The sequence below is a fragment of the Macrobrachium rosenbergii genome, chromosome 40 (genome assembly GCF_040412425.1).
Source record: "Macrobrachium rosenbergii isolate ZJJX-2024 chromosome 40, ASM4041242v1, whole genome shotgun sequence".
NCBI lineage: Eukaryota > Metazoa > Arthropoda > Malacostraca > Decapoda > Palaemonidae > Macrobrachium > Macrobrachium rosenbergii.
Window position 1 is genome coordinate 14,781,387 of NC_089780.1, and position 18,872 is coordinate 14,800,258.

Consider the following 18,872-nt stretch of genomic DNA (forward strand, 5'->3'; position numbering starts at 1 on the left):
TTCATAAAAACTACACGGTAAATACGAAATGCAATTTGGAAAAATCTGGGAATACATCTAAAATTATTTAAATTCACTGACTCAACAATTTACCGTGCCCTTAATATTTTTTGAACGTCAAAATGTTTAACAGTCACTCGAAAATGCTTACAGTATCAACAATTACAATTCAAAGGAAATCAATTGCAGTACTTTAGTGGGACTGAAACAGAGTCTGCAGATCAAACCCTGTAAATATACATTTCGTTCGGAAATATACGTAAAGTTACAGAAATCGAATGATATTTGTCGAAAACAGTTTTACTCCAAAATATTTCCGTCAAACCGAATACAAATTTGGGCAGCAATTCTCTAATTCTTTTGAAGACACATTTACCGTTTTCCACCTAAAAGCTTTATTTTAAACGACGCTAAACTCAGGCATTCTCTATCATCTAAAAATTTCAGTCCTTAACCATCACTCGGTGTCGAGATCTAAGGATCTGACTGAATTATTATAAAGAAATATACAAAAGGCCATTGTGTTTCATTTATCAAATGAATTTGCCTAGTGTGGGAGACAATAACAATGGGAGACAAGCAAGAACGGGAGACAGACAAATGAAATAGAGATATACACGAAAGATCAAACATTTTGCAGATAGAATTAATGGCGATATGAAATACACAAAATATGATTGTATTTCAGTTATCAAACGAATTGCTTTACAGCGGTAATCATTTTTGAAAAATAAACAATTCCTTTATATAGCAATCTTGCTGAAAGCTTCAGTAACAGACTTAAAAAGCAACGACAAGGTAAATATTAAGAGAGGGAGAGAGGTAGAAATAGTTAAAAGCAATATATCCATTATTATGCTTTCAAGAAAAATAGTATTTCAGAACACCACGAAACCGTAGAACAAACTCCCAATAACGTCAAGATTTAAAGATAATTAAAGATAATTGGAACATCTGAGCTGCCTGGTTTGATATCTAATAAAATTACAATCAAGCAAACGTCACACCAGTTTTGTTTCAACCCTGATTAACATCTGAACTTCCCTGATTTTACTTCTAATAAAATAACATTCAGGAAAGCATCAGACCAGTTCTGTTTCCAGCTCGATTAGGGACGAGAAAGTAAGACCTTACATACCAGATCACCAGTGACAGTCATATCATATTTAGTTTGCTCAGGATAAGTTTTTCCTTTTATATCGAAGCTTAGATGGCGTCATTATCAATGGGAGAATATAGTTTTTTTTTTATAGCCAAGCTTAGATGGCGTCTTTTTCAGTGCTATTTTTCTTCAAAACATGTTGCTGCTACTAAAATAGAACATGATGGGAGAATAGGCATCAGCAGGAAATGTTAAATTCTGAGTCTGTTTCAGAATCTTTTAATATGATGACTATATGAAAAGGAATTTTCCCTCTTATTCTTGTTTCCCTAGTTCCTACAATCTACGTGTAAAAGTCCTCTATACACCTACTTTATCCCAAAACGTTTTTTCTCTTTATGCTTTGAATTAATCAAAATAAAATAGATAATAAAATCTAGACTTTTTTGTCTTTATGCTTGGAATTAATAAAGAATTATTTGAATTAATATAACGACGGCCTCTGGGAACAAAACAGATAATAAAATCTAGATTTTTCTGCCTTTATGCTTGGAATTTTTAGAGAATAATCTATGGAACGAACAGACGAAAAACAAAAGAAGAGCGACGACTAACCTGAGGGTGCCTTCTTTCCGCGCATGCCCAAGAACCCGGAGGGAGCTCGCTTCAGGAGGGCTTCGAGTTCGTAGTCGGCGAAGTTGTTTCCGTAGACCTCCTCGTCGCTCTTTTTGCCTCTCATGCCCAGGAAACCGGAGGGCGCCTTCTTGCCTGCGAGTTAGAGAAGAAGAAGAAGAAGAATAAGAATGAGGTGGTTGGACTTGATAGCTACAAACCGTTGCATTTAAGTTGTATAGATAACTTTCATCAATGCGCAGCAGGGAAACCAGTGAGTGCCTTCTTGCCTGCAAGTTAAGAAGAAGAAGAAGAAGAAGAAGAAGAAGAAGAAGAAGAAGAAGAAGAGGAAGAAGAAGAAGAAGAAGAATGAGGTGGTGGGAATTGATACCTATGAACAGCTGCATATAAATGTATAAGTAACTTTCTCCAATACATCTCGCAGCATTTTCAGCAACAAAGTTGAATTACTTATAACTTTTAAAATCAAAGTTCTTGATATATAAACAAGATCTAAGCTGAATAAACGAAGCAATTAAAAAAGACTTGGTCTGGACAGTATTTGGGAGGGTGACCATCCAGATAAGTCAGATGAAATCAGTATATAAGCCACTTGATCATTTATGAACTGGGGAGTGGAGTCACTCCAACGAAAGAAAATAGAGTATGTTGAACAAAAGTAGCTAATATAATTATTACACAATTCATAGTGAAATTATTATGCATTTATGACCCCATCCTTTGTGGACGATAAAAGTGGATTATAAGCATTGAAAATTTGTCCAAAAAAAGTAATGCAAGTGTTTATTACAAAGCAAACTGGCTTCCAAGAACAACAACATGCCAATAACTGCTCCATTTATCTTTTAATAGCAGCGTCAAAGACAAAACTCCTGCAAAAAATTAATTCAAGTATCAAATGACGTATGCAAATAAAACTTGACATGAAGAAATTCCTCCTACAACTGTTCGAAGCACGTATGTTACACGCGGGTTTCAGACCTCTCTCGAAGTCTAGAAACCTCTTCATCCTTACATAACTTCCAAGATTCCATCAACACAAGATAAATCTTGTGCCTCACATCTTATTCAAAACCACTGGAGCCATACGCCCTTTTTGATTAATAGTATTTTTCACTCTCTCATCGTTTGTAAGACATCGTCTTATAAAAATCACTTCGAGAGGAAGTCAGAGAACTGTGAATTCATTATAGTAATTCCAGCAAGAGGTAACAAAAAGGATTGGAGGGAGGAGGGAATTGAGGGTCCTCTAATTCTAAATGAATCGATAAGAGCAATCCTTTAATAAGTCAAGGCTATATGAATCAGAAATAGGAATCTTTGCTCTTTTATCTATTCTTAACATTCGCTCCAACCAAATAATGATCAGATGTACCTCCAGTCGCTCCTTTTCTCACCATTATATCTATCAACTTGCACTTCCATCCACTCTGTATTATACACAAACTAAAAAACTTTAATTCAGCCATTTTTTTCATAAATGAACCCCTTTCCAAATACATTTCCACATGCCTGTCTCCGTTCTCATCAACTCCAGGAACTCCATTTCTGTCTACACCATTTGTTTCCCTGTCACCCACTTTCGGATCTAAATCACCTAGCACAGCCACTCTTCCAAGAACCACAAACCCCCACATGGCACGGTTTCAAACTCTCTAAAAACCACTTTCTTTCTGCTTGTAAATTTTACCCACAGAATCCTTGAACTAATGAATTTGTAAGTTTTCACTCATCCCATGAGACTCATGATACGATAAGGCAGTGGTTCTCAACCTTTTTTGGCCCATGCACCCTTTCACCATATTCAGAATGTCATTCCCCACACCCCTTTCCAAAATTATCTGCTTCAAAAGGTACATTCCAAATAATATGCAACAAAATACTAACACAAACATACGAGCTAGCAGAGAGAAAGCCCAGCGTGACCTCTCAGTGTTGCAGACCAATGCACACTGCGTTTTGTGTGGTCTTAGAGCCAGTTTGAGCCTGCCAATCTATGGTCATAATTCACCCCAGCCCAAAACACTGAAATTCCCCCCTAGGGGGAATTCACCCCTGGATGAGAACCACTGCCGTAAGGCCTACATCTTCCTAGGTCTACACCTTTTGGCTACCCCAGACAAATGCACTCTCTGTCCTTTCTATTCTAGTATACACTGCCCTTTCACATTTATCTTCTCATGCGCCATATCCACAAATTCAAAACACCTAGGTAGATTATCTTTTTTCATTTCCTATTTGCAAAGAAATCAAGCATATGAGACTGCCAACTCAATGCCCATGTTGACCTCAAGCGAAGAAGCTCGCCTGTCATTCAAGGGTATTTTCTCCCCTCCTTGGTTAACAACCCTTCACTAGGACTTCTCTTCCTTGGGTATTTTACAAACGCACCCCCAAACCACTGGCACTTTCTAGGGTAAGCATGTCAAGAGACGTCTGTAACCTGACATGCATGGCTGTCTTTCGCCTTTGAAGATAGGCCAAACAGGTCATACTGGGAACTACCAACATGACAGGAGTACGCAGCAAACTGACTGCCCTCAAGTGACAGACTTCTCAGCCATTTTGGGGGCATTTCCTGCTCCAAGGGATTTTCAATCTTCCACTAGGCGCTCCTCTACCTTTGGATACAGTATATTAGAATACAGAATCACTGGCGTTTTCTAGGGCAATAGTGACTAAGTAATATCATTTACTAGCACCTTGGTCCAATTACAAAAGAAAATAAAAAAAATTTCGATCATATACAAACGCGTCTCATACATGAAAAGTATCGTATATCGATAAAAACTTTCATATACAAGTAAAAAAATAAGTGACAGAATTAGACAAACATAGACGAACAAGTACAGCCATAATACAACAGACTACACGTATAAAAATTTCCCCAACCCAAACAGACAAACGAAAGAACGTACAACATCTTTCAATATCATTAAACGCCCAGAATTCGTCTTTTTACTTTCTTGCTCACAGTCAACTGGGCTAATTCAATCTCGGGAACTGTTTCAAAGAGCTCACTGGAACTCGTCTTCACCAGACGAATTCATATTACTCCGGTAAATACGTATTCAGGTCCTTTTTTTTTGTTTCGATTCAGTATTACAAGTTTCGGTAATGAGAGAGAGAGAGAGAGAGAGAGAGAGAGAGAGAGAGAGAGAGAGAGAGAGAGAGAGAGAGAGAGAGAGATTCTAGAATTCTACAGTACAAGATATCTTTTAACTGACGCAAGAGATTGAGAAAGAGCACACGATATTTTTCAACTGCCAGAGAGAGAGAGAGAGAGAGAGAGAGAGAGAGAGAGAGAGAGAGAGAGAGAGAGTACATACAACCTCTTTTTAGCCGTGAAAGAAAATAGCAATTAATCTATTCATTAACTACGTTTTAAAAGTAGACACTTTAGGGTTTGTATAATGTAACCCCATGAATAACAGAAGTACCCCCAAAAGGGTTGAAACTTCCTGTACTTGAATCAAGCAATTCAAAGCACCAACCTTCCACTAATTAGTACAGGGTGATTCTGTCACTTCAGGTAAATAACTAAACTAATTAAGAACCCGGTGTTGCTATGAACCTGTATAGTTATGTAACGCCGTACTATAGATGCAACTCATTTATTTAATCAGTTTCTGGTATTTCTGTTTCTGACCAACTTAGTAAAAAGGTAGTGGAACATTAGTAATGGCAAAATGGTTGATTATGGAAATGGGAGTTTTAGAAAATCAGGGGAAGAATTCTATGGCATTATAGTTCAGGAACTGAAACATCTACTGTACGACCACTAAAAGGCTTTACAGTGTTGATTTCACTCAGTGTCTCTGTTCTGTAGTTCATTATGTGCAATCACAAACGTAGGTGGCATTTTCCTGATTACAGACTCATTCTTCAAGAAGGGTGTCTTTGAATTCAGTGCCTCTTTGTCCAGTGTGGTTGTGCAGTTGCTACTCTTTGCATATTCACTGTCTCGTTGTCCAGTTTCCTTGTGCAAATGCTGTGCTGGGAGCCAGAATCGGTCTTACTGTTACAGTGCGAAAGGTGATCCTATAAGTGAAGACAGTTTACAGTCTGCTCAACTGTGAAAATCTACAACTACCTTGATCAGCGGAATATTTGATGCAATACATTATTCAGAAGGTTTATTGATTCCAAACTTAGTCTTACTCTTGATTCTTCACTCAGGTGTGATCTAACTTATGCCTAGAATAAGTCCAGAGGCTGAACCACTTTAAGCTGGCTGCCTTTCTCGATAAACAGTTTCTGAGATTTCTTGCAGGCTATCAATTGCCTTCTTGGTCCTAGCATATGCAATTTGACCCTAAATACATACATCGAAGCCACAACATCAAGGGTACTACTGTAGAACATTTTGATATGCTAACTGCCGAATAATGGTATAAAACTGGGCATGTACCCCCTTTCAGTACTGAAACAGAGGAACAGGTGAAGCCTGGACAAAAGTTCACAGAGAGCTAATCTCCTCTGCCACAAATCTGCTTGGGAGCAGAGTTTCTCGAACTCGTGGTATCGCAACGAAATTGCCTTCAGTCACAGTATGAACTGAAAGGCAGCCTTTCAGCAAAACAAGGCCGACTTAAAGAGTTCACCGACAGATTATAGTATCCAAATCCTATCAGTGATAGCACAAAGGGATTAGAATTAATACTGCTAATCTCTTTGACACACGTGATGTTTCTCTTTCTCTCTCTCTCTCTCTCTCTCTCTCTCTCTCTCTCTCTCTCTCTCTCTCTCTCTCTCTCTCTCATTTGAAATGAAAGGTACTTTCGTATTAAAGAAATAAAAACGTAAATCTATTTTCAGGAATTTTTCACAAATGTCTACATTTATTCTTAAGAGTTATGTATTTTATCTCCATTCTCCTCCTAATGAACTAATATTTTTATATTGTTTTATTAACAAATGTTTTCAATAAAAAATAACTAAAAATATTTAAAAATAATCTGGGAACGAAGTTCATTACCACTTGGGATACCATGTCATTTTTCACTCTAAGGACGTAATGATAATGAATAATAAAAAAAAGCAGTTTATAGAGAGAGAGAGAGAGAGAGAGAGAGAGAGAGAGAGAGAGAGAGAGAGAGAGAGAGAGAGAGAGAGAGATTATGTTCATATTAGGATATGCACATAGAGAAATTTCATATAAAAAATATTAATTTTAAGGAATTTATACAGACCTCACGAACCTTCTACCAGTAATATAGTACATAACCCAACATCTGACTGAGTATACAAACGAACTAACGAAATGAACCAATACACGTGCAAACAAACAAAACAGAATGTAATGAAAAAAATACTATGTCAAGGAACTCTCTAATCCTTTCCATGTTCCCTACAACCATCGGTCTGTAAGCAGTCACAGTATTAACCAAGGTTGATGTAAATGGACCTTGGTAATTAACCAACCACAAAAAGTCGTATGTCGACTTCCTACAGGAAACACGCCGCCCACACACGCCCAGAAAACTCGCCAGGACAGAGTTCACTTCCAAGGCATTTAATGAAAGCATTCCAGAGACTTCCATTTCGTATGTAAATGGCGTGAGAGCAGGACTAAAGCTTCCCTCTCATTAACACTAATTAATTGCACTTTATGTTCCAGTCTTTCTTTTTCTTTTTAAGCTCACTGGCCGAAAAATATCCCAACGCTGTTTGGCCAGCCCGGAGTGTTTTCCATTAAGCTACTGACCCTGTGAAGCTGTTTTGCCTAAAATGTTTTTTTTTCTGGTTACTGGGATCTTTGCTTTAAATTGCCCTTAAAGGTTTTATATAAAAAAGAAAAGTAAACGAAGAAAGCATAACGCGATTATGGTGATTACGTATTTTGGGTAATGTGCTTTTGATAAGAGAGCCTAAATTAAAACTCATATAATCTTGGGAAACTGAGCTTTGATGTGACATGTAATTTCTCTTTACTGATTTTCATAAAACTAAAAGATGACTATATAAAACTATGTTCGAATAATCATGATAACAATAACACCAAGAACATGAACACTAATACTTGCAGAACAAGGGTAAAGACAATCCACAAGAAAATATTTGAAAATGTATAAACCACAAAACATCTTTACACCTTCTATAGAGGCTGCCCAAGAAGCCTTTCAGAAAAAGAAAGAGGATGAACAAATTGGCAGAAGTGTGCCTGAGTGTACCCTCAACTGAGAGAACTCTAACCTAGGGCAGGAAAAGGTTACGATACAGAGGCTATGATACTATTCGTGACCAAAGAAAACTGTTTTATTTTTGGGTTGGTCATCTACTAGAGGAGTTATGTGCCATAGCTAAGGAGTCCCTTCTTCCCAGACCATGTGGGCAAAGTCATTAACCCCCTGAAGTTAGAAGTGTGAGGAAAGAAAGGAATGCGCAAATAACACACTAGGATATTCGGAGAATATGTAAAGGGTCCTATAATCATTAATTTATTATTCTTAAGGGAAACTCCAGGTTAATAATTATGTTGTCATTTCTCTCTCTCTCTCTCCACCACGAGTGCTCATTAACTGACAGGTGTGAAAAGACAATGACACACGAGTAATATCCAAATATTCACGAGTATTTTCACGTCATCCCTTTGTTGAGAAATCTGAATGGCAATCCAACTCTACAAATCTTTTTCTTTGTGGCTACGCATACGAAAAAAGGGTCACTTATTGTGGAACTGCAATGCTTCCTAAAAATACTACTCAAGAATTTAAGCCAACAATTCTCAGCTCCAGATCGAAGTGTTGAATTATCGATGTGATTAGGGGACAGAATGGGACAAATTCTGCCCTGTAAAGGTGAACAATGCCTCAGTCCAAAAAGGAGTCAAAGTTTATCTAAGCAAGGAGGTTTCCAGCCTCAAAGATGTTTCAACTCTACAACTGTACACTTCTTCTGTCAATGGCTGCAAAATACCACCGCCATTTCAGGTCAGACCTGAGCTGGGACAGGACATCAAATATTCATTGGCACACAGTAGCAACCAGAAAGCCGCTACAAGATGGCACACTTGCAAAAAAGAAAGACAAACATAAAAGATAAACAAAAGCCACATACGAGAAGACTCTACTGGAGGATGTTATAAGATACCGAAGTCATGCGCCAAAAAAAAAAAAAAATCTTGCAAAAATGTAAAAGAATACTGACATATTTTCTTTTTCTTCTCCTTGACCTGAATTGGAGATAAAATGTCTGTAACAAAGTTACGGTTTTATTTATAACTGTTACAGACATTTTATTTTTATTTAGCTATCGAATCAAGGCACGCATTTTGTTATTCATTTTCATGATTTTTTTCGTTTTCGAAATAATACAGTGGGAAAATTGATGCAAGCATGTGCTTCCCCTAAAGCATAAAAAAATTTTTTTAAAAGGGAATGAAATATTGGAAATTAATTCAGAATATGAAAGAGTAAGACCTTCACTGATTTCTTAATAAGTTAACATTCTTAATAGGAAAAATAAAAACAATCATGTACGTTTCATGCTAAACTGACCAGACATTCCAGTGCCATTATCAAGACCAGGGAAAGAGAAAAGAAACAAAGAAAAAAGTGCCATTAAAGACAGGGTAAACGAGAGAAGGAAAAAGAATTCCAAAGCTGGCACTCCGCAATGCCACTATTTCCGATTTCCAGAATAAACGTGGGAAGAAGTGGCCTGAAGGGTGTTACGAAGGCCCTCCAAGAAGAAGAGGAAGGATTCTATTTTTGAGGTTAACGAAACAGTGGTCAAAGAGAAATATGATCTTCTTGTTTTCATCAGGACTGACCTACATGAGGGTACTGAATCGCCCATTCCACCTGCCTCTGCATTTAAAAAAATACTCAGATTTTTTTTATGGGCTGGATGGCAGCACGTCCAATATAACATTGCTGAGTGAGATTTTTAAATATATCTGGTATTAAATTATGCGCGTTAGGCTAAAATAAACTCAGCAAGCATTAACTTAATGGCTAAAGTACAAACTTATCACAACATTACGTACAGAGAGAGAGAGAGAGAGAGAGAGAGAGAGAGAGAGAGAGAGAGAGAGAGAGAGAGAGAGAGAGAGAGAGAGAGATATTAACTTGAGCATTTCAAGCAGTCATTAAATTACAAACTGATCTTAAAAATTTCCATTATTAGACCTCAAGAGAGAGAGAGAGAGAGAGAGAGAGAGAGAGAGAGAGAGAGAGAGAGAGAGAGAGAGAGAGAAGAATGCTAAATAGTAAACAGTGAAGTATTCTTCTTCGTTTTAACGTGCTTTTTTCCCATATTTATATGGGGTAAGCACGATGCCTTCTTTTGAAGGACTTTGATATCCTCTAGATAACATTCTGATCACACAGGCCCTCAGTACTTTCGCAAAATCACAACAAACAATAAAACTTGAGAAAAGAGGTTCTCTGCCAACTGAGAAGGAGAACGGGAGAGGAACCTTAAAAGGTGTTGTGAGTGCCTGGGAACGCCCCAGGGAAAAGAGAAAGGGGTATGCACGTCGAGACCGGTACATAACACGAACTACGGGGCATTTCTCTCTCGCACTTTCTCTCTCCCTGAGGTAATCACGGCGAATGGAACGGGAATGGATTGGGTGGGGTGGGAGTTGGGAGGGGTGGGGGGAGGACAGATAGCTCTCCTCGTTGTGTAATGCTGATGCTGTCTTTTTAACCAGACGCTGTGTCTGTGGGTGGGTGGGTGGGTGGGTGGGTGGGTCTCTCTCTCTCCCTCTCTCTCTCTCTTTTTCTCTCTCTCTCTCTCTCCAACATAGTATTAAAATTAGAATTTTTAGAATCGTTTTGTGAGCTTAGTGAACGCAAAAAATGTTTATGTTAAGACATTCTCTCTCTCTCTCTCTCTCTCTCTCTCTCTCTCTCTCTCTCTCTCTCTCAAGTGGTCTTACAATAAAAATTTTTAGGATTAATTCGTAGGCTTAGTGAACACATAAAATTCTCATGTAATTTTCTCTCTCTCTCTCTCTCTCTCTCTCTCTCTCTCTCTCTCTCTCTCTCTCTCTCTCTCTAAAAAGGTTTTATAATGAAAATTTTCAGGATCCATTTGTCAATTTAATGACTGCATGAAATTATCATGTAAAACTTCTCTCTCTCTCTCTCTGTAACAGAGTTCCCAATCCAGTTCTTTATGAATGGTAAAACTATGTTGGAAAGTACATGCAAAATACATGTACCATACCCATCTACAAGTAAGACATCTGGTTAAAACAATGATAAGAGTTTATTAAGACACAGAGTCAAAGGAAAAAGAGAGATAAGAAACAATTAAACAAACTTTCTACAATCCCCTAGATTTACAGACCTTGAATTTTATAAAAAAGCAAAGAACGAAAAATATAAATAAAAAATAAAATAACATAATGACCGATGAACTTATTCAAGTGAGCTGTGAGAGGAAGTTTAGACACATCCACAAACAGTTACTATGAAAAAAAACTCTTCCTATTAGGGCCAGAAAAAACACGCCAAAGTTGTGTTTGTGTTGCGGGAGAAAGCTCAAGAAATACACCAACAAAAAAAAAAAAAAAAGACAAGCAAACACAAAGTATGAAAAGACAAAATTTGTTAAGTTTACGTTGTAATGATCAAAGTTTAAAACCCTTCTAAATATTCTGTTTACTTTTCGCTCTCTATCTCTCTCTGTAAAACACACACACACACACACATATATATATATATATATATATATATATATATATATATATATATATATATATATATATATATATATATATATATATATATATATATATATATATATATATATATATATATATATATATATATATATATATATATATATATATATATATATGAGAGAGAGAGAGAGAGAGAGAGAGAGAGAGAGAGAGAGAGAGAGAGAGAGAGAGAGAGAGAGAGAGAGATACAAATATTACATACACTACCATAAACAACCAATCAAAAACAAAAAAAAAAAAAAGACAGCAAAATGCATATCGACAATTTTAGGCACCCATCACATCTGAGCGCAGGGTTCCAAGGGGATTCTCACCCCAGGTGAAAAATGATTGAGAGGAGGATCAAGGAAAAGGTCCAAAAGGAATGGGTGAGGAAAGGTGATAGAAATATGATTACGAGTTACAAAGGCCACAACGTTGTAAGGTTTACCTGACAAAGGTTGTTGGAAGATTTTTATTAAGAAAAAATAATGTAGGTGACAGAAGGTGGTTTCGATCGAATTTTAAGAGCAGAGAGAGAGAGAGAGAGAGAGAGAGAGAGAGAGAGAGAGAGAGAGAGAGAGAGAGGTTTGTGGATTAAATCATATGAATTTTAAGAGTAAATGGAGAGAGAGAGAGAGAGAGAGAGAGAGAGAGAGAGAGAGAGAGAGAGAGAGAGAGAGAGAGAGAGAGAGAGAGAGAGAGAGTTTGTGGATTAAATCAAATGAATTTTAAGAGTAAATGGAGAGAGAGAGAGAGAGAGAGAAGATGGCTACAGATAACGGTTCTAGGTAGCTGTCAGAGGAGAACGGTGAAAGGAGATATCATGACAAAACTGTGGGTCGTAAAATGCGAAATGGCTCAAATGTGATAATGACGCAGTTAACTGGTGATATTGAGGAGAAGCTACAGGCACTGGCTGCAAGTTTTTGAGAGGAGAATGTTGAAAGCGAACGGACCTAATTTTTGTGCAAAAGTATTTGGTTGGGTGAGCAAAGAGACGAATCACAAAACAACTGCAGAAAGTAGGCAGCAAGATCTGTGAAAGTATAAAATAAGTAAACAAATGCGCCGAAGTTTCTTCGGCGCAGTCGAGTTTTCTGTACAACGTATAATCAAGGCCACGATAAATAGATCTATCTTTCGGTAGTCTCAGTATAATGCTGTATGAGCCGCGGCCCGTGAAACTTTAACCACGGCCAGGTGGTGGCATGTCCTACATAGTTCCCAGACGCACGATTATGGCTAACTTTAACCTTAAATAAAATAAAAACTTCAAGGAATGATAACCAGGAAAAGGAGTATGTAATCGGGACGATTTAAGTGAAAGAAATCGAAGACCGAGAAAGTACTGGAACGATCGAGTGGAAGAGGTGCTGGAACGGAAGAGGCTTTGGTATCAAGGGAAAGTGAGAGTGTACACAACACAGAGGTGAGTGGCGTAATGGCGAATGTACTGTAGGTGGGAGGCGTCGACGTGTTGCTGATATGTCTCTTGTGTAGGTTATTATATATATATATATATAAGCAGTAACAGCGCAAAGGACAGCTTTAACAAGAACAAGCACAAACACGAACCAGAAAAAAAAATTGGGAGTAAACTCTGAAGGTTATTTCAATTCGTAGCAGCAAGCGACCGCCGAAAGCGGAGCTCAAATAAAAGCGTTCATGCAAACAACTGCTTGCTTTGCTTGCAAATGAACCGTAAAAAACCCAAAACAAAAAAAAAAGCAACAAACGACGTCTAAATTAATTGGGGTTAAAGGAAATCCGAAGTGAAAGCAAAATACACGAATAAATTTCCCTTAAACACAAAGCTTTTTTTTTTATTGTGGCGAACATAAAGAACCGCAAAGCCAGTCAAAACTGTTTTTCTAAAACACACACAAGAATCAATAGTTATAAAAAACAATCAGCTGAAAAGGACGAGCAACTCTCCAGTAAGCGCCAAAGAGAGAGAGAGAGAGAGAGAGAGAGAGAGAGAGAGAGAGAGAGAAGCAACTGAAAACCACGAGCAACTCTCCAACAAGAGCCAAAGAGAGAGAGAGAGAGAGAGAGAGAGAGAGAGAGAGAGAGAGAGTAACTGAAAATCACAAGCAACTCTCCAACAAGAGCCAAAAGAGAGAGAGAGAGAGAGAGAGAGAGAGAGAGAGAGAGAGAGAGAGAACTCTGTGAAGGTGTCTCGTTCATGTCTGCATCAGAGCTGTGGAGGAAACCCAGCACAATGCTTACGCCTGAACGCCATTTAGGGGTTCAAGGCTGAACGAAATACTGGACTACTTGCGGATTACGCAAATGCGTAAATTACCGACTAATTAATTAAGGGAGAATGACACTGGCAAACAGCACATGGAAATATTCTAAGATAATTTTGAGGTGAATGAAGTAAATATGAATAGATGATTTACGTTTATAGATAATTAAATCATCAAAAAAGGAATAATGTATGTACTATGGTCTCAAAAACCTTTTAAAGAATAAAGTACAATAAGTATATCGTTCTAAGATATATGCTAATTTCTCAAATTCCTTGAAAGACTAAGTAATAAATAATATTCTACTAAGCTATTTACTAAGCTCTCAATATCCTTTAAAGAACGAGTAATAACGTAAATATATCGTTCTAAGTGTTTTTGAAAGAATACAATAGAAGAAATTAAGTAGAATACATAAACCTACTCTGTATAATGACTGTCTTTTCAGTTATATATATATAAGACGCATCTAATCATTTAAATACCCGTGACTGACATAATTACCTCCGACACTAATAAAAAAAATTAAAACATGAAAAATCCTTATACCTGGCAAAAACACTGAACAGAGTATTACAAAACAAAAATAAAAAAAAAAAAAACTCCTGTAGGTAGGCGTAATGAAACTGGAGGTATACCAGCGAGGCACTAAACATTTCAATAATTCTGAAGGACTTTTTTTTTTTTACTCGTCACCCAAGAGTCGATGAAAATATATAAAATGAGCGTTTATCTAGACGCCCACCAGATGATCGGAGTCTTTCTATAATTCAGTGGCCAGGCGATGGTGGCTAATTGAAACTCATGAAAATTGAAAGGTGTTGGTTTCAAGAATTTAAGACTGTTCTCTCTCTCTCTCTGAGCGTAGGCTACGGTTGTGTAACACTGGCATATTGACAAAATTATGTCTTCATATGAATAAAGGGTATCCAGTCTTGTAGTACAAAATACCAGTGTTTGAGAGGAAATCGAAATATTTATGTACTGTACTGTATATATTGTTAGGAAGGTATACTTTCTATTTATTTCTTCCAGTGAATCAGTGTTTGAGAGCAGTTATAGATATGTATGTCCGTTTGTTATGCTTATTAAGTCGGGTAAGCATATAATCTACAAAGACTGTCCTACAATCAATCTTACTGGTTGAGTGACATCAATCTTATTAAGTGTGTCATAGCATTTTCGTAGACTATGGATGTGTAAAAAGAACATACATACATACACACATATACATAAACATATATATATATATATATATATATATATATATATATATATATAGAGAGAGAGAGAGAGAGAGAGAGAGAGAGAGAGAGAGAGAGAGAGAGAGAGAGAGAGAGGATGTGTACAAAATGCTCAATCAGAATATATACACAGACTGCCACAAACAGTGAAGGAGAATATGCATATCCATTAAGAATATTGGCCGTTAGTAAGGGTTCTACCCAATAAAGCAGTTGTTACCAAATTAAACTGCGCTATTCGCCTAACGGATTGCATTTGGATGAAAAATAAATATATCGAACTGCGCCTACACACAAAACACACTCTCTCTCTCTCTCTCTCTCTCTCACTGTGCTATATCAAGTTGAGCTATGCTTTGCAGCACATGAAAACTTTGAGATAAATTAAATGATGAATAAAACAAAATGCTAAAGTATAGCGTAACCTAAAAACTCGTTGGGTTTTTGCAGAAGCTTAATAACAAAAGAACTGCGGTACAATCAACTGGCTATAGTACTAACGTTCTAAATGTTTCCAAGTATCAGAATAGTACTTTGAAATACTGTTGAACCTTCGCTTAACTGGCTATAGTACTAAGGTTCTACGTGACTCCAAGTATCAGAATGGTACACTACTTTGAAATATTGTTGAACCTTCGCTGAACTGGCTATAGTACTAAGGCTCTAAGTGATTCCAGGTACCAGAATAGTACTTTGAAATACTGTTGAACCTTCGCTTAACTGGCTGTAGTACTAAGGTTCAAAGTGACTCCACGTATCAGAATAGTACAGTACTTTGAAATACTGTTGAACCTTCGCTTAACTGGCTATAGTACTACGGTTCTAAGTGATTCCACGTACCAGAATAGTACTTTGAAATACTGTTGAACCTTCGCTTAACTGGCTATAGTATTAAGGTTCTATAGACAAACAATTATTCAAACTGATGAAATAAAAAAGAAATAACGATGTAAAATAACGTAAATAACTATAGACTCTTTGTTAAATTTATAGTACCAAGGTGTTAACATAAAAGCCACCTAAGGTAAAAGAAGAAGTTAAAGAAAACATAGACTATCTGAAGGTGTGAGAGAGAGAGAGAGAGAGAGAGAGAGAGAGAGAGAGAGAGAGAGAGAGAGAGAGAGAGAGAGAGAGAGAGAGAGAGAGAAGTCACTCCGGATTGCGAGTAGATCCCAAAGACAAACTTTGGAAATCCTCAACTCTCTCCCATGGCTATTCATGAAGAAAGGTCCCCTGGAGCAATCGGCGCATAGAAAACGGATGCATATTCAAAGCATTTCATGGGTAACTCAACAAAGTCGGGTGGCTTAGTTCTCGGACACTTTGTAGCCATCGCCGCTGGGCAATAAAAGGCGTTTCGAAAGAAATCAAGGAAGGGTTTTCATTACATACACATACACAAACACACATCTATATTCTATCCGTCTATCTATTAGGTCTTTATATGCCTGTGCATGGGTTGAAAAGGGAAATAAAAAAAAGAAAAATTGCGTATTCACACGTCCATGAGGGGGAACCTTTTCAGAATGTGAGAACTTTCCTTTTACATGTAATTTCTCTCACAAGCGACCACGTCGCCAATATTATGATTTCATTATTAATCTTAGCGTCATAAAATATATAGAATGATCATGTTATGCGGGTGGCAATTAAATATTCCACTCTAAAACGAAAACATACTGTGTGGAATGTTGCATAGCCTTCTTCAGCTACAACTCTCACATTCGAATTTTCACGAGATGAAAAGACAAACAGTGCTCTTGATAGAAGGTATAAATACAGATGGAATACACAAAGATAAAATAACTCCCCACCCCACAAAAAAAAGGAAATATCAAAAACTGAGGCGATATTGTACACTGAAACGAGAAACAAAAGAAAATAGAAATGACTACATAAAAATAAAACTAATCGCTTGAGGCGGAATGTGTAAAAAGAGGGACGATAAAAAAAATAAAAGATAAAATCCCTAAGGTGTACAAATCTGAAGTGAAAACGCGTGATGAAATGCAGAGAGAAAGAGAGAGAGAGAGAGAGAGAGAGAGAGAGAGAGAGAGAGAGAGAGAGAGAGAGAGAGAGAGAGAGATGCATGCAATCTCCGCCTTGTACTAATGGAATAATTTCGGTCACCCACACACCTGAAATTACTTCTTTTTTTCCTGAAAAAATACTTTTTTTTTGGCTGAAAAATACTTTTTCCCCTTTTTTCCAGAAAATTAATTTTCTTTTTCAATCACGAAGACGAAAGAGCATCATGTTTCGGCGTAAATATAGCCAGAGTATAAGAACTCCATCACAGCAGGAGGGTAAAAGGGAACCTTAGTTCATTTGGAGAGAGTTTCTGTTAATGTGATGGAATGTATTAGCGTAATTTGTCACGGCGGAGACCCTCATATACAAGTGATTATTGCCGGCGTCGTGGATGTAATTACAGGAACTACATATATATATATATATATATATATATATATATATATATATATATATATATATATATATACATACTACATACACACACATATACATATATATATTTTGCAATTAATTGTCACTGCTCACTTCCTTAGTTTTTTTTTGTAAACCGAAGATGAAGATAAAAAGAAAAAAGCAATAAAAACTATCTTCTCTTTACACAGGTGGCTAAAGTAAATGAGTGGTAAAGTATGAACCACAAAAATAAAAAAAGGAGAGAAGGTCCCGAAAGAGTAAGTGAGAAAGTTCCCAAAAGACTAAGAGAGAAAGTTCCTGAAATTCCTGAAAGTGTAAGAGAGAAAGTTCCCGAAAGAGTAAGCGAGAAAGTTCCCGAAAGAGCGAGAGAGAAAGTTCCCGAAAGAGTAAGAAAGTTCCGAAAGAGTAAGTGAGAAAGTCCCAGGAAGAGTAAGCGAGAAAGTACCAGAGAGAGTAAGAGAGAAAGTTCCCGAAAGAGTACGAAAGTTCCTGAAAGAGTAAGAGAGAAAGTTCCCGAAAGAGTAAGCGAGAAAGTCCCAGAAAGAGTAAGAGAGAAAGTTCCCGAAAGAGTGTAAAAGTTCCTGAAAGACTAAGAGAGAAAGTTCCTGAAAGAGTAAGAGAGATAGTCCCCAAAAGAGTAAGAGAAAATTTCCCTGAAAAGTAAGGAAGTCCCCGAAAGAGGAAAAGAGAGAGAAAGTCCCTGAAAAAGTAAGAGAGAAGGTATCCAAAAGAGTAAAAGAGAGAAAGTCCACTGAAAATAAGAGAGTAAGTCCTCAAAAGAGTAAGAGAGAGAGAAAGTCCCCGGAGAAGTAAGAGAGAGAGAGAGAGAGAGAGAGAGAGAGAGAGAGAGAGAGAGAGAGAGAGAGAGAGAAAGTCTCCGAAGGAGTAAGGGAGAGAGAGAGAAATTCCCCGGGAAAGTAAGAGAGAAAGTCCCCAAAAGAGTAAGAGAGAAGGTCCCCGAAAAGAAGTAGGAGAGAGAAAGCCCCTGAAAAAGCAAGAGAGAGAAGGCCCTAGAAAGAATAAGAGAGAGAGAGAAAATCCCCGAAAAAGTAAGAGAAAATGCACCCGAAAAAGCAAGAACGCCCCCGACAAAGTAAAAAAGTCCCCGAAAAAGTAGTACAGAGAGAAAGTCCCAGAAAGAGTAAGAGAGAGAAAGTCCCCGAAAAAGCAAGAAAGAACGCCCCTGCTCCTACCTCTGATGGGGAGACTCTTAGCAGCCTCGATCCGGGCGAGGATGGGATCGTTCATTGGGTAGTCGTCCTCCTGTAGCATGTAGTCGTTCTTCTTGCCCCGCATCCCTAGGAATCCGGAAGGCGCCCTTCGCTCTCTCTCTGCGGGTTCCTGGGCGTCCGTCACGCTGGCTACGACTCCCAGCAGCATCACGCCCATCAACACCATACATATTCCTGCCCTCATCATCGCTGTGGGGAGGGAGAGAGAAAGAGAGAGAGAGAGGCATCAGATAATTAGGATTCTTCAACTTAGGGATAAATAGACACGCTTCGCTACTTAAA

General features: G+C 37.6%; 1 protein-coding gene across 2 annotated transcripts in view; it reads right to left on the bottom strand.

Moving 5' to 3' along the window:
* Tk (Tachykinin) overlaps positions 1–18,872 on the bottom strand; it is a 369,960-nt gene that overhangs the window by 7,064 nt on the left and 344,024 nt on the right. For both annotated transcript variants that reach the window (XM_067083166.1, XM_067083167.1), the window contains exons 2-3: positions 18,552–18,779; positions 1,718–1,870 (exon numbers count right to left, since the gene is read on the bottom strand). In XM_067083166.1, coding sequence (XP_066939267.1) covers positions 1,718–1,870; positions 18,552–18,777 — 379 coding nt within the window. In that variant the 5' untranslated portion in view covers positions 18,778–18,779. The remainder of the gene's footprint in view (positions 1–1,717; positions 1,871–18,551; positions 18,780–18,872) is intronic.